Source organism: Drosophila pseudoobscura, chromosome X (assembly GCF_009870125.1).
Source record: "Drosophila pseudoobscura strain MV-25-SWS-2005 chromosome X, UCI_Dpse_MV25, whole genome shotgun sequence".
Lineage (NCBI taxonomy): Eukaryota > Metazoa > Arthropoda > Insecta > Diptera > Drosophilidae > Drosophila > Drosophila pseudoobscura.
In genome coordinates, this window is record NC_046683.1 from 15,177,980 (window position 1) to 15,194,402 (window position 16,423).

The 16,423-nt window shown below is 40.0% G+C and overlaps 1 protein-coding gene across 50 annotated transcripts in view; it reads right to left on the reverse strand.

The window, feature by feature from the left end:
- Positions 1 to 2,623: 2,623 nt before the first annotated feature.
- para (sodium voltage-gated channel paralytic) overlaps positions 2,624 to 16,423 on the reverse strand; it is a 71,953-nt gene continuing 58,153 nt past the window's right edge. For all 50 annotated transcript variants that reach the window (XM_033385151.1, XM_033385159.1, XM_033385148.1 and 47 more), the window contains 3 exons: positions 16,031 to 16,301; positions 10,452 to 10,756; positions 2,624 to 8,682 (listed from right to left, as the gene is read on the reverse strand). In XM_033385151.1, coding sequence (XP_033241042.1) covers positions 7,627 to 8,682; positions 10,452 to 10,756; positions 16,031 to 16,301 — 1,632 coding nt within the window. In that variant the 3' untranslated portion in view covers positions 2,624 to 7,626. The remainder of the gene's footprint in view (positions 8,683 to 10,451; positions 10,757 to 16,030; positions 16,302 to 16,423) is intronic.

Genomic DNA, 16,423 nt, shown 5'->3' on the forward strand with positions numbered 1-16,423 from the left:
GTGTGTCTGTTTGTGGCGTATGATTGGATTTGGTTGTTCTACAGCCAGTTCTGAACCACTAAGAATTTGTAGCCGGGGAAGTTGCTATCAAATAGAGTTGCTCGACAACGGCTGGACTTTGTTCGGACTTGTACTTGTACATTTTAGAGTCAATGAAGAAGTAGCTGGGTAACCAAAATGCAGTCCATAAAGGATATTTTCCTGATAAAACGTCGAATAAGCCTGCACACGCGTCACCTTGGAGGGCAGAGCGCCTCTCTATGCGCTTCTCAAGCCGCTCGCCTAGGCCAGAGCGTGATCTGCCTGCGTGCGCGTGCGCACGTCTGTCTGCACAAGCCAGAGAGATTGAGATAGAGATAGAAAGTTATATGTGGCTATTTCCGTGTCCGTGTCTGTGTGTATGTGTCCGTGTGTGTGTGTTTGTGTGTGATAGAGTCAGACAGCTAGGCAGATGTAGGCATATGGCAGGCATGTATAAAGTCTTTACAAAGACATCATCAGTTGCTTCGGTTTCTCACTAATAATTTACGACAATTTATTAATTTCATATTTTTGTCTCGTTTGCTTAAACTGTATTTGTATAAAAAAAATATGCTAACGGTGCCTGTGTCGCTTCATTTTCATAATAATAATCGTCTTTATCTTTAGCTTTAGGTTTATCGTCGTCATTTAATTTGTTTCTTTGGTTTTTGGTTTAGCTATTGCTCTAGTTAAGACTTGCTTCAAAATTTATATTTAAATTACTCTTTTAGTATTATGCATGTATCCTTATCCATTTTCATTAGCTTGCTTGCTTGCTGGCGATGCGCATTTTGGTGTATAAATATAAATACAATTTTCGTCTACCATTTCTCGAGTCTATTGTGGGGTTCGCATTCATTTTTTACAATACCAGCCGCAGGACCTCTTGGCATGTCTTGGTGTTTTTGCTATGTGTTCGGAAGGGGGTAGATACATACATGCACATGCACACATGTACATACATACTTATATGGGGCGTGGGGGGAGGATCTGCTGGGGGCGCATGTAAAAGCAGCATGGCAATTTGTGGCTCTGTCTATACAATAGCTTTGGATGCAATTGTCATTATTGGCTATCATTATATACTCGTATATGTAAATTTTCTTTGTTAAATAATTCTCATTTTCTTCAGTCTGTTTTTGGTTTTTCTGGTTTTGTTTTTTAATATTTTTTTTTTGTTTCTTTTGTATTTTTCGTGTTCTCAACAGGCTTCATATATAAATTGCTATTAACTCTTGCTCTCAATAAAAATTGCAAATACTTCGCTGGATGGCAACTTTCATAATTGTGTTCTTGTGTTTTTGTTTTTGTTTTTTTCTTTCTTTTTTGGTTTGGTTTTGGTTTTGGTTTTAGGCTTGGCTCCATTTCTGTTTCTCTGCTGCTTGGCTGGTTGTCTGTCTCTGTCTCAGAATTAGTATCAGTTTGTGTCTGTGTCTGTGTCTGTATATTTATGCAACATATATTATAATCTGGACTCATGAGCAAAAGAAAACCGTACCCAGTGTAAAGAAATCAAAGATGTACGAGGATGTACGATTCGTGTCTTTCTGTGTGTCTGTCTATATATATGCATGTATGTATGTATGTATGTGTGATGTGTGTGTGTGTGTATGTGTATGTGTCTGCACTCTATGCTCGACTAAAGATTTCGAATTTTTTTATGTTGAGTATCTAATTGCAGTAATTGTTCGTATTTGTTGGTTTACCTCCTACTCGCCTGCATCTTATTATTTGAATTTCAATAGCTATGCATAATAACTGGCTGATTTACATTTAAATGTTTTTTTGGTTTTTTTTTACAGTTCGTTTTCGGTTTTCTTATTTTTTTTGTTTGTTTGTTAATTTTCTTTTTCTATTTTTTATTTACTTTAAATTTCATTTGCTATGCTTCGTTTGATTTTGTTTTATTTTTTTTAAAGGTTTTTTTTTGAGATTTTTTTTATTTGTAAAATTCTTTTTGTTTTCGCTTTTGTATAATTATAATTTTAATATATTTTCTATTTTCCGTTTTAATTATGTAATTAACTAGACTTATGTAATATATTACAAATGTACGAGTATAAAGCTAAAGTTGTTGTCCATCTTGGTTTTGGTTTTTAATATTTAGTGAGTTAACAAAAAAAGTATTTCATTATATAACTAATATAGAAATTTCCACGCTTTGATTTTTGAGGTGTATCTAAAAAAAATGTTTTATTCTTCTTATGTTTGTTTTTGTTTTGTTAGCTTGTTGCATTTCGTATTTGCATCTGTCTGTCTGCTTACTTTGCGCCGACACTGGGCGGCTACAGAAACGAGTCACTCGCTGCAGGCTTTCTCGCTGTTTCCATTCGATTGCTGCGATCGATTTCAATCGATTTCAAGCGATTGACGGCGCAAAATACGTGACTGCTTTCATGCTTCCGGTGTGTGACAGTGTGACAGTGTTTCTGTGTGTGTGTGTTTGTGGTATTGCTCTAAAATTTGTTAGAAATTGATATTCGCTTTATTGTTATCATGTTTTTTGTTTGTTTGTTGCGTTGTGACTTTCTTCAGCAGCACAAAATATGCAGTTGATTTGTATTATAATTATTAGTTCTTAGTTTTTCGTTTGTCATCTTGTTTTTTGTTTTTGTTTTGTTTTTTTGTTTTTCTGGTTTTTTTTTGTTTCATAGGCATATTGTATATGTGTATAATAACTTTATTCTGTCTAATGGCAATGATGCGCGTGTTGCTTCGAACGTAACCTCGGCACAAAAAATATGTTTACACGTATGCTAAAAATATGAAATAGATCATCTATATTCTTCTATATATTCTCATCATCAACGCTTGTTGTTTCTAACTCGACTTGTACTTGGTTATTCAACTCTTCGAACTTTTCGAACTTTTCGATTTCCGTTTCCGTTTCCCTTTCCGCTCGGCTTGAACTTCCATTTTGCTAAAAATTCATTTTTCTTTCTTTCACATTCTCTCAAGCGCTCAGTTCATCCTCGGCTTTTTATTAATGTAAATTTACAAGATTATTATATGTGATAGCTTCGCTTCTGCCTATCTTATTCTTTTTTCATCGTTTTTTTTTGTGGTTTGCTTAAGCTTCATTGGTGGCTGTTGTTGTTGCGCTGCTGTCGCTTTTATTGCAGATGATGTTCTTCACACATTTATAGAACAATATCTCGAAGTATATATCATTATTATAATAGATGGTTTTTGGTTTTTCATCATTATTATCATAATTTTCGTTTGATTTGTTTCGTTTTTTGTTTTTGTTTTTTGTTTGTTTTTTGTTTTATTTAATCTCGCCCCGCCCCTCGTTTATAACAGTGCACTCAGTATAAGTAGAAATATTATTTGCATTTGTTTCATTATCATTAGGTTTTCCTTTAGCTTATGCAGTTTGCTCGGAATTGCCAAACTTAATTTTCTGTTATCAGTTGGTTATCGCTTGCGTTTCTTTCTTTCTTTCATGTGTTCTATTATTTATCGTTGTGGGTATTCGTATTATAAGTCAAACAGCCAACAAAATGTATAATAATGAAGCTACATTCAAGTCGTTACAAAATTGGCAATTGGCATCAAGCGTCAACTCAATGTGGTGGGTGGCGGGGAGGGACTTTTGGACTCTTGGACTCTGGGGAATTGGGCCTAGAGAAGCTGGGGGACTAGGGATACGGGATACGGGCGATCATGAAGGCGTCAAACAAAGATCCGCTATGTTAAAACCAAAGGAGGAGTCTGTTCGAGTCGGGTTCGGGCTTAGGTTTTGGGTTTGGGTTGGACTTCATTGAAAAAGCTCTTTTAAAAGCGTGCGCAAAACAAAAAATACAAAATCTTTGGACTTTAAGGCAATGCTTAAACTGGTCCCCATAATGTCCATATGTTAATTATTTTTACTTTCTGTCTGCATTAGCATTACGTTTGCATTTGGGTTAGGTTGCTTTTGAACTCTTTGATTTACGTGTGTTTTTTTTTTCCTTTTTTTTCAATTATGGAACGCTTTAGTGTTGTTAAAGTGTTGCGTGGTTTGGTTTGTGTGTGCTTTTTCCATCATACAATCGGTTGCTGAAAGTTCATTCGATACCATTCGGTTAGCTACAGGTACAGTCACACAACTGTTTTAACTGTCTGCTGCTTCCGTTTGTAAAGTGTCGGTAAGGAAGTGCAAGTATGATGGAATCGGTCAACTATTAATGAAAACTATGTGGAAACTATAGGGAAATATGCAAGACGGGTATGGAAATCAAAGCTCAGAATTTCGTATTTGTGGTTTTGCCTGATGGTGATTTTGTCAATTCAATTTTGTACGATGCTTGTTCGCTTTCTAGACTAGAATTAGTTTCATAGGGTGTGGGTGGTTGAGTGATTGGGTGGTTGGGTGTGGGAATTAGAACAAGATCCGCATTCCTATTTGGTATTCGATTCAACAGATACTTAGTTCGAAGTCAGGCAGTGTGTAAAAGCATGGTTCGTATAGTTCTTTCAATATGTGACGGACATCGATTGAGAGTAAGTCAGCGAGAAGAGAGTCGCCATTCGAAGGGTGGTTCTCCAGATACGATTTCTATCTCTGGGGCTGGTGAAGAATCTATGTATGTGTGTGTATATCTCGGAGTGTGGACTGGTATTGTCTAAACAGAAAAAAGCGCATTTTCTCCAAAGTTTTCACTTTTCCCTAGCAAAAGCAAAGCATTTACATGTGTGTGTGTCTGTGTGTGTGTGTGTTTGTGTGTGTGTTCTATGTGTGTCTAAGTGTGGGTGCATGTGTGTATGTGCGCAATGGAACCTCACTTTATTAACTTTATTTTGTGGCATTACTCGAGTCAGAATGTGCCCCGCCCCCGATCCTCATCCATGGCAGATGGCAGGGTACATTTAGATAGTTCATCGTTATTGCTATTATAATCGTAATCGTAATCGAAATCGCCTATCGCTTGCTTGTTAATAGAGAACTAAATACAGAACAGGAGCAAAAAGGCATGGCTAGTAAATAAAACGAGACAGAGAGAGAGAGAAACCAAAGAAACCAAAGGCGGTAAAGCAGCTGATTCAAACAAAGCTTAGCTTGGCATAATTTGGCGCAAATGAAGGGTACATTTCCTACTGTATCGTTTGGTTCGTTTGGTTTTTGGCTTTTCGGTTTTTGTTTTTGGTTTGGTTTAGATTTTCCTTCCTGCAATTGATTGCTGTGCCGCGGTGTGTGGCAAATAACACGAAAGGGGAAATAGGGGAAGCGAATGAGATTGCAAATGCGAATGCCATGCCACTGAAGTTTCGGGGCTAAAACTTTGTTTGAATTCAATATCGTAATCGTATTGTATTTAAATTAGTTATGTTACAATTACACATAATATATATTTTCGTTTGGTATTTACTGGCTTTGATTTTGTTTTAATTTCGCTTTTTGTTGTTCGTTTTTCGTTTTGTTTTTTCTTGTTTTTTTTTTTACGATTTTCGTTCGTTTACTTGTAGATTAGGAAGTAAAAAAGAAGAAGAATGTGAAAAATAGAGCACATTGAAATTAAAACCTCTTAACATTTGTTTTATTCAGTTTTTGAATTTCAATTATTGTTTTTTGTTTTGGTTTTTGTGTGCTTTGTCCCGTGTTTTGTATACACTTTTTGCTCACTTTGTTCCTTCCATCCCCAGACGGAGGTGGGTCCTAACTTTCATTTACTTTCACATACAACTCTGTTCTGTTCCACCTGGTATTTTTCGTTTCGTTTCAAGCACTTTTAAGGATCCTTTGATCCTCCACTACGTGTTTTCCATACACTTGCTCCTTCATTGTTTTTGCTTATGTTTTTGTTCGTTACTCAAATCTGAATTTCACAATATTTGGGTTGTTTTTTCTACGGTTTGGTTTTCTTCCACTTCCATTGGCTCCATGCGCCCCAACTCCAAGATTTTCATTGGTATTGTTCTTGTTGTGTGTCAGTATGCGTGTGTGTGAGTGTCAGTGGGTGTGTGTGTGTGCTGGACATAACCTCAACAATGCAGCAATGCCAACTTGTCTTCTGCTTTCCACATTTGTATTTTCGTATGTGTATGTATATGTATGCATTTCTGTGTGAGTAATGTGGGTGGGTGGGCTGTTGGTGTATGTATCTGTGTGTGAGATGTATGCTTTAAACTTTTGTGATTTTCTTTGCTAATTGCCGCTACGCCTGCCTATGCAACTGTCCTACCGATTATTGGGCGATAGTTAGCCGCTCCGCTGTAACCGAACTGCAAACGAAATGTGTTATCGATAGGCGAACGATCGCGTTGCGCTGTGTTGCGTTTCAGTGCTGTTTCTATCGGCGCCGCGAAATGTCAACTCTCTCTTATACTCTCTGTTTCTGTTTCTGCTTCTGCGTCTGTGTGGGTGTGTGTGTTTTTTTTTGTTGGTTCTACTTTTTGTCGCTACATATTCGTATTCGTATTTGTTTTTGTTTTATTTTGTATTGCTTTTGATGGCAGTTCAGGCGGTTGTTGTTTCTTTAATTTTCTTCATTTGGTGTTTTCTTCTTTATTTGAACTCTACTAGTTGTTGTTTTTCCTTTGGGTGTTTCGCTTTTGCTTTTGATTTAATCCCGTTTGGTTTAATTCATTTGGTTTTTCGTTAATTGGATAAAATGTATAATACAAACTATGCAGTTATGTAGGTAATTTGGTGTCCTCTCTCATTAGAATTAGTCAACAAAGTTCATGGCTGTACTTTGGTTACTTAAAACGTTGCTTTTGTGTGGAAGGGGGGGCTGTTGTTGTGGTTGTTGGAGAAATGTTTCCTACTGCTTCTATATTTTTCTTCTTCTGCTGCGTATTACTCCACCTGCACATGTCACTCATACTCTTTACTGGCTCTGTTCTTCATACTTGTTTTTATGGGTTTTGTTTTTTCCTTCAGTTAAATCAAGCGTGTGAAATTTGTCTTGGATAGAAAGTGAAATCGATCTTCTCCAGAGTGCTTTCGCAGTACTATTTCCTCCTACCAGCAAAAACAGTCCTTAGAGATTGTTCGCCTTTCGGTTCTATGGGAATCGGAATGGGAATGGGTACTACATATATACTATATTATATATTCTGGGTCTGTGTTAACTTATGTGGTATGCTTGTTTGGTGTTCATTTCCATTCTTATTTTTGTCATTTTTGTAATTTTTTGGTTGGATTCTTCTTCGGTTCTACTTGGGCCAATGGGGTTATAAGTATTTGATTTGTGGTTTTTGTAGGTTTTTTAGGGGAAAATTGCCTCTAATCTAATGAATTACTACGAGCTGCTTACAAAATATTTAGACATTTTGGTTTAGCTTAAATATGATTGTTGTTTGGGTTGTTGGTTGTTGTTGGTTGCTGTTGGTTGTTGACTCGGAACTGATGGAACTCAAATTTTAGCTGATGTTTGTTGGTGTTTTCTTGTTGTTGTTGCACTTTTTATAGCAGAAAATTATGCTTGTTGTTGTTAGCTCACTGTTGTTGTTGTTGTTGTTGATGCTGTTGTTGTTGTTCTTCTTCTTATTTTTCTTCCTGTTGCTGTTGTTGCAGTTGCAGTTGCAAGTGGCACATGATGTTGTTGGTGTTGTTGTTGCGCCACCATTGCACTGCACCTAATACTCGCGTGCATCTTGGAGGGGGGGGCGAGGCCTGGCTCAGACATCCGCCGTGCGCGACGTTATGCTCGGCGAACGCGAGTGTATTACAACCTTGTGCCCGTTTTTGGTCACAAACCCATCACTCTCCACGAGGACGGCCGTCTGTCGGCCGGTGCTGCCGGCGCTCCCTGCGCCCGGGCTACCCGCCGCCGTCGCCGCGGCGCCGTCCATCGTCGGACTATTTACATTGCTCTCGTGCGGATCGGCTGTTGCTCCTCCTTCCGGTCCCTCGCCGCCGTCGCCGGCTGGCTGTGGGGCCGCCGCAGCGCCCGATGGATCGTTCTCGGGATCGAGTGCCGCCGCCCCATCATGGGGGCCAGTGGGTGCTGCATCGGCTGCAGCATCTGGATCATCCAGATCACCCGCATCACCGCCACCGTCGCCATCCTCGGGGCCGCCTTCTGCGTCGGACGGTGCACCACCGCCCTCGGCGCGCGTTTTATGCTTGCGCCAGGCATGTTGGATGAGGCGGGCACAGTACTCCTCCCGCTGGCGCCAGAGGGTGGAGGAGACGGGCTCGTAGCCCTCGGTGTCCGGCCTGGCGGCGATCTCGCCGATCTCGCCCGTCTCCTCAATGGGATTGCCTTTGCGCGCGAAAAAGTCTTTGGTCAGTGCGTCCAGTATGTCCACACAGTACATGAGGTCACCGCGACAGATGGGTATGTCCATCGATATGATTTTGTACTTGTTGGGCTTGTGGATCTGGAGCGGAGGCTCCAGCACGTCGAGGAACTCGGACAGCTGGTCGTATCGTATGTACTGGGTGCCCTCCGGGTCGAACTGTTGCCAGATCTCGTAGTACATATCGTAATCGTCGTCGGTGAGACCCTCCTGCACATCCTCGGTGGCCTGACTATAGTTCTCGAGAATGACAGCAATGTACATATTAATAACTATCAAAAAGCTTATAACTAGGTATGAGAGGAGAAACGTTATTCCAACGGTCGCTGAACCACAATTGCCCGGATAGCCTTTGTCGTTGTCGGGTGGATCGCATGCTTCCTCATTGATAATGGCGTCGAGTACACCATCCCAACCGGCTGAGGTAGACATCTGCCAGGTGTGCGTGCGTGCGTGAACGCGAATGGGGAATGGGGAAGTTGATTTGGATACGGATACGGATATACAAGAGATACAAGAGTTATCGATTTGAAATCGAATTCGGATGCGGATACGGATGCGGATGCGGATACGTATACGGATTTGGTTGTGTATTCGGTTACGGAGGGGGGAGCGCAACGCATTGAAGGATCAGATGGGAAGGGAGGAGTGGGAGTGGGAATGGTAGCACGGCAGTTGTGCGGTTGGTTTGGTGATGGTTTTTGTTCGATATATCGATTTTTGTATATCGATACAGGTCGTCAGGTCGTCGTTCGTGTGTGTGTTTTATGTGTTGGTTGGTTGGTTGGTTGTTTGGTTGGTTGTGTGGGCAGTGAAAGAGAAGTTTAAGACAGAAGATACAATACAAGAAGAGTCATTAGTCAAATTCAGTTAGGTAATGGATCACTTGGTTAAGCAAACTAGTTATGGCATACGTATATAGTTAGTACATGTATAAATAGTTGATAATCATACATTGGGTGTGTATTTAGCATATACAGTTGAGGTACAATGTTGGCTCTCTAAACGGCTCTAAACTGTTTCGGGCATGTGCCTGGCAGGGCCTGGGCCAAGGCCTGGATCGGAGGGATACTCATATCGGAAGCTCAATGCTTCAGTGGAATGGAAACTATGGTTGGATACCTATACAGCCTGGAGCCGAGGCTGTTGGCGGCTTCTCCTGCCCGATGATTGCCTTGGCCGACTCAAATGAATCAAAGCATATGCTCATGAAAAAAGAGCTCAAGGAGCTCAAGGGCTCCAACAGAGAGACAGAATGAGTGAGAGGGTTGGAGGACAGGGGACAGATACAGCCGGGTGAAAAGATAGTTAGAGAGATGTATTAATTGGATTGGATTTGTGGGGAGGGGGGGAGATAGTTGCGTAAGTTTCGTGTTCCTTAGCGAGGAGAACGAGCTCGAAGGCCGTTCTCGGATCTCGAGTTTTGGATCTCAAGTGACGATCCATTATTTTCTTTCTTTCGGTTCGCATTTAGCTGGGGTCTCATGAGGAAAGCTCAACATTTGTTTGGTGTTTGTTGAAAGAGCTGAATTAGATTTGTTTTTTGTACAATTTACAAAAAAATTATGCATTTACAGAGAAGCAGTTACTCGGAAATCAAATGGTTCAAAAGAGGCGCAAAAATAAGAGGAAGCTTTTCAACTTTCCAATCGGTGCTGGATGGCATTAAAGCATCGGATAATCGTATTATCGTTTCGGATTGCTGCAAACTAATGCCATCCCAGCAGAAAAAAGTGAACAAATCGTTTGAAACATTTGCGTACTTTTTAGACCGAGTGAACGCTTAAACAAAGTTAAAACCAAAAACGAGGAACAGACAGATAGGCAGATAAATGAAAAAATCGATAAAATAATCGGGGGTTAATCAAAAAATCGCACTAATTTAGCTTTTACCAACAACTACCGTAGCTTCAATCAACATTGTGATGTTGCCACTGAACTGAAAATAGCGGTCACGGACAGCAGTTCCGGTTCCGGTTCCGTGTCGTAATGTGCTTTGCACCGGATTGGTATCGATCGGTGGCTCTCTATCGATAGCCGCCGATCGTTAGCCGCCGATCCGCCATCCGTGAGCCACCGTTGTTTTTTCACAGGGTGTGTGAAATGGGTGTGTATTCAGTGTGGGGTCGTGGCAACATCACCCAACGACAACAACAATAGACAACATAAACCGTTAACGGAATTGTGGTTGGTGGTCTTACCTGAAAGAGCAGGATCATGCTCTGTCCGAACGTCTTGAAGTTGTAGACGTCGTTGATGCCGCTCTTCTCCTTCACATGCATGAAGAACGACATGCCGAAGATCGCGAAGATGAACATGACCAGGAACAGCAGCAGGCAGATGTTGAACAGCGCCGGCAGCGACATGGCCAGGGCGAACAGCAGCGTTCGTATACCCTTGGCGCCCTTCACCAGACGCAGTACGCGTCCCACTTTGGCCACGCGCACCACTCGGAGCAGGGTCGGCGATACGAAGTATTTCTCGATAATATCGCTAAGTACGAGACCTGCGATCATCATTATCATCATCATCATCGGTGCAAACGCAGCAAAAAAACGCAGCAGCAGGTGTGGAGGGGTGTGAAGAGAGTTAGTTGATGGTGAGAAATCAAATGGTTCAGAGTTCAGACTTCAGTCATTGGCTAGAGAGACAGACTGGGACTAGGAGATCTCGGGATAGGGACGGCTACATTAAACGGGCTCTGGCAATCACGAATGATTCCACACAACAATGACGCACTCAAGGGCGTGGGCGTGGGCGTGGACGAGGGCGAGGGGGTGCCGAATCAAGAGAAAACACATTTAACATAGCTGAAATATGGAAAGCATTAGGTTGTCGACACTCTTCGCTCCTCCAATTACCACCAACGTTAGTAAAAACATACATATACGCGCAAATACACACGAAAATATAACGGCAACAGATACAGATACATAAGTACAGTGTGACCAAGTGATGCAATTATGGTACAAGTACAGTTGATACAAAAACGTAAGCAGGCCGAACAAAAAAACGGACCCTCTCCAAAAAGAGAAGTGATCCCATATCTGCGGTTAAAGACCGTAGACGAAAAAAGTATCTGCGATCGAATAGCCAAGATCAAGAGATCCATGATGAAATGGCTAAGATCTTGGAAGGAACTAGGATCAGGATATCTAAGAGAAGGATCAAAGACCAAAAGATATCAGATGAACTTGCTAAGATCCAAGATTGAGGTGAAAGGATCAAAGGCCAAATGTCAAAGATCCCAGATCAAAGATTACTGAAAAAGGGATCAATGATCGAAGATGAAATATTAAAGAAGAAAGATTAGAAAGTAAGCCGCAGATCAGATACAAAATTCAGCGACCGAAATAAGTCACAGTCGATATCCAATCGAATTGATATCAGCAAGTCGGCCAAAAAAAGGATCCCGAGGGATCGTCAAATATACAAAGTACACACACGAATATACAAGATATATACATACAATATTAATAGCAGGATACACAACACATACAACTGAAAAATACACACACAAATGTACAGTTAAATTACAATTACGGCATAAGTACATATACATATACGGGTAACAGTTAGGAGTAGCACAAGTAGGTACAGTTAACGCAATATAGATGAACGGTTTAGATATACAGCTATGGGATAAAGAGAGTACACAGCTGGCCTGAATCGATTGGAGAACAGAAGCATTACGGAACTGAACAGACCAACCAAAAATTCAACTCAAAAGTTATTCAAAATTCAAACGGAAAACGGAAAACGCTTAGAAGATTAATATGTAATTAATGTTTAAGTTTGTTAAATAACGATAAACGGCAGTAAACGGTAAAAGGTAAACGGTTAACGGTTAATGATTAACGAGAAATGGTTAAACAGAGAAAGCAGCAACGCTCGGTAGTCGATATCCTTTGGGCTGTTGGCTAGCAGTTGGCGCAGGAGCAGGCGTTGGCGTTGGCTTTGGCGTTGGCGTAGATTAAGCAGCAACAGCGACAGCGGTAAAACATAGCTTTTCTTTAGTCAAAAAAAAGTTATCCCTATAAAATTTGTGTGTGTTTTTTTTTTTGGTTCTTTTTGTTATGCTGGCTCGATACAATTACATTATTTTTCTTAAGCGATAATCCGCAGCATATTTTAAAAGTGCCAAATACTATCACGACTGCAAAGTTCGTTCGCCGCCCATCGGAGGCCAATCAAAATGTTCATTGGTTGTATTTTTTGTTTCTTTTTTTGTCATTTGTTTTGATGAAAACGAAATGCGCTCTAGCATGGAATGAGCGGGAATCGGTTCTGGGCGGGGCTGGTGGGGTTACGAACGAACTATTTGCAGGACTTTTCCTATACCTAAGGGCGGGCGGGGGGCAGAGCGAATTAACAGCGATCAAAGTAAGGATCGGTAAAATAATAATTTTAGAAGTATACAAAATTGAAGCTCCTTATAAGTATTTAAACAGAGAGAGAGAGAGAGAGAGAGAGAGGATAAAAGAAGAGCTATATATAGAGAGAGATTGGAAGAGAGGGGTGGGGTGTAGTTGGTGGGGTGGTGGGGTAAAAGTCCCGCACTAGGGATCAGCTGTGGGGATAGTTATTTGGTTATACATATTATACACATTTATATGCTTTTTACTACGTTCATAGTAAAGTACATAATCTCCATCGTAGATTGGACCAAAACCATTAAGAAGATTCAGGCTAGTGCCGCGGCATCCCCCACATGATTAAATCTCTTTCGGATAATTTGATGGACAACTGGCGGAACCCTCCGGCTAGGGGCTACACACTATCGAGGGGCTGGGAGCTCTTGGTTCTAGGTTCGGGTTGCGGCCGTCGGGGTCCGGACCTTGGGGGCCCGGCTCCAGTCCAGCGGCCTTGCCGGATGCTGCACGCTAAGACAGTCCGCATGGCCGTTGTGCTGGCTGGGGCCCCGCCCTCATAATATTAGATAACTATAATCGCTCTCGTACCATTGTACTATGCGTATCTATGCCGATCGTGGGGATCGTATTGCTGGGATGGGATACCGGGCAGCTAGCGCACAGAGTTATGCAACCGACAATCGCACAGAGTTTTGTGGAATGCCCATTGACACCTAACTCTGATTGAATCTTTTGTATATTTTTCTCCTCTTCGTTTGTTTGTTTGAATTTTCTTTTCTTTTTCTTTTTATTTCTTTTCTTAACTTTCGTTTTGTTTCGTTTCGTTTGGTTTCATTTGTTCTTTCATTTCATATTTTTTATGCGTTTTGTGCAAGCCATTTCGTGTGTGTGTGTGTGTGTGTGTAGTAAGTGTAGAAAGTGTGTGTGTCTTTAGCAAGTTTTTAAAAATTATTATAGATTTTTGTTATTGTTATTCATGTTATTTTGTTATTTATGAAATATGCATTTACAAAAGCGTAGTATTGTTCATTAAGATCCGTTCAAACTCTTCTTGATTTGCTTGTCTTGTGGATTGTTTTCAGGATTGCCTGGAAGCGTGTATTAAATTATTCGATGCGGATATCACTCTGCGCGTCTGCCTTAACATCGAAGCCAAATAATGAAGCAAACATTTAGGCGCTCAAAAAGTTGAAAGCATTTTTGTTTTGGTTTTTGTTTTTGTTTTTGGATGTTTGGAAAGTGTGCGTTCGAGAACAGGTTTGGGGCGGGTGAGTCTCATAGTAACATATGATATACGAGTACGTAAACGGAAGCAAAAGCAACAGTAGGATTTCGCAGCTCTTAAATAGTAAGGGTTTACTGGAAGCTCCTCTCACACAATACTTAGTATTTCCAAAATTGAAACGATAAAGTTTTAAGGAAAAAAATGACAGCACGGGCTCTGCACCGGCTCTGGTTCTGACTTGGGTTTGGTTCTGGGTTTGGTTTTAGGGGGGTTGTTTTGCGGCCCGGGGATATTGTCTGTTCGCTGGACAAAATATTTTTTTGGGCACAATTCGATTTGTGGAAACATTCCGGATAGCAGCAGAATAATCAGAAGCATCCTTTTTATGCTTAGCAAATTTTTAAATAAAATGCTCGATAAAAAGGAAGCTCTCTGTTGCAGTTGTCAATGTAGTAAAGCATATTTTAAGCCATCTTTTGTATAGTTTCAGCTACTTCTACTGGTAGTGGTACTGGTACTGGTACTGGTTTCTGGTCTCCTGTTGTTTGCTCCAATAGCCAATTCCCAAGTTTAGTTGAGTGTGATTCGATTTGGGGGGAACCTGCTCTTCCATTTGTTAGTTCTTTTTGTGCTTACGTATGCTCAATTTTAACCTCTTAAATACGGTTTTAAGGATGGAATTAACAAAATAAAACGGTTGCCTAACAAACAAATGATACATCGATTTTTGTTCAAGATTTATCATATTGAAAAGTTGCAGTAAAATCATAATTTTCGCACACATTTAAATCCGGCCGTTCTTAAAATTGATTGAGATTGATTTAAAAACAAAATGAAATATGTTGGATTTATAATTTATAATTGAATATTTAGAATATTTAGAATTTAACGCCAGCAACACAACGACAACAATTACAGAGGGGTTTAAGTACTTGTACAGTCAAATCAACACCAATAGTTCAACATTTGAGGCTTACTTTTAAATTCAAACTTAAATCAAAAAATATAGACATCGATTTACTAATTTTACACACAAATTTGGCAACAATAACAACAACGAAAATAATAATATTAATTTTTGAATATGCGATGGCTTGCACGTTTGCATCGTTAGCTGGCATGAATGAATGCTGTATAACAGTTGTATAACTGTTTTATTATATATGTACAAGTTATCAAAATACTGCATTAAACAGTTGTATAACGTTTATATAACAGCTGTTGAACAGTTATATAAAAGTTATACCACAATCAAGCATACATACATCAATCAAGTGAAAACGATTTATACAGCCAAATGGCAACTGTTGAACAGTATTACTACAGACAAGTAATTGTATAACACTTTCCGCTAACTGTACAAACGGCAAGAGCATCAAAAGCGAAAACAGAAAGAAAAACAACATTTTGGAATACGTTAAGCACAACAACATTGAGCTGCTCATACAGTGATCGTAGCACCCTTAACATACATATGTAGTATATAAATATATTTATATATATATATATACATATATGGTATATACATATGTATGCAAATATATAGGAGAATTGGGGCCACTGCATTATATGAGCACTCGCAATACATACATTTTGTACACAACAAACTGGCTGGGATGGGATTAATTATGGGGAGCTTATTGGGTGTGGTGGGGCTTATTGTACGAGTAATTACGAATCAACATGGAACAATGGAATTACGCATTACGTATACGACAGCAAGTTAGTAACAATTATCAAAAGGTATGCTTAAAGAGGAGCGTACTGTGTGTACATACATTACAGAAATATATAGTATATGCATCATATATATAGAAATATATATATATATATATAGAGAGAGAGAGACAGAGAGAGTGGACAGATATATTTGTATACATCAAACAGATTTTCACTCACACATATGTAAGTATGCATGGAGAGTGTGGGAGAGAGAGAGAGAGAGACAGAGTGATACCCATAGAGCGTACCCATAGAGAGCGTTCGATTGATTGGGAGGGATAATTGGATAATTGAATTGAAAGATTTTGGTACTAGTTTGGGTTCTGGTTTTGAGCACTCGGGTCGGATGGGTGGGGGGTCGATTTGCATACTTTGGCTAAGGGCCGGGGAGCTAGAGGGGGGTTTCGATAATTGGGTTTGGGTATGGTGGTAATTGTAATTTGCTTTTGGTTTTACTTACCTAAGATGGATAAAATGACAACTACTACATCAAATAAATTCCATGGCTCAATAAAATAGTGATATCGTAAAGCGAATATTTTTAATAGACATTCGGAACTGAAAATAACTACGAATATCGCATTGAGATAGTCAAGGACCGCGTTGTACGTGTCCGACGCATCGTAACGATCGAGTGTCATGGTGAACATGTTCAGACCAATGAATAACATTATGACTATATCGAATTTCTTATCGGTTACTATTTCAAAGACTATTGCTTGTGGACGCCACTGGAATGGTAGAAGAATTCAACCAAAGAACAACACGAAATCATTAATCGAAATCGAAATCATAATAGAAACAGAAACAGAAATAGGAACACAAATAGAAACGATAATTAATCGATAAACGG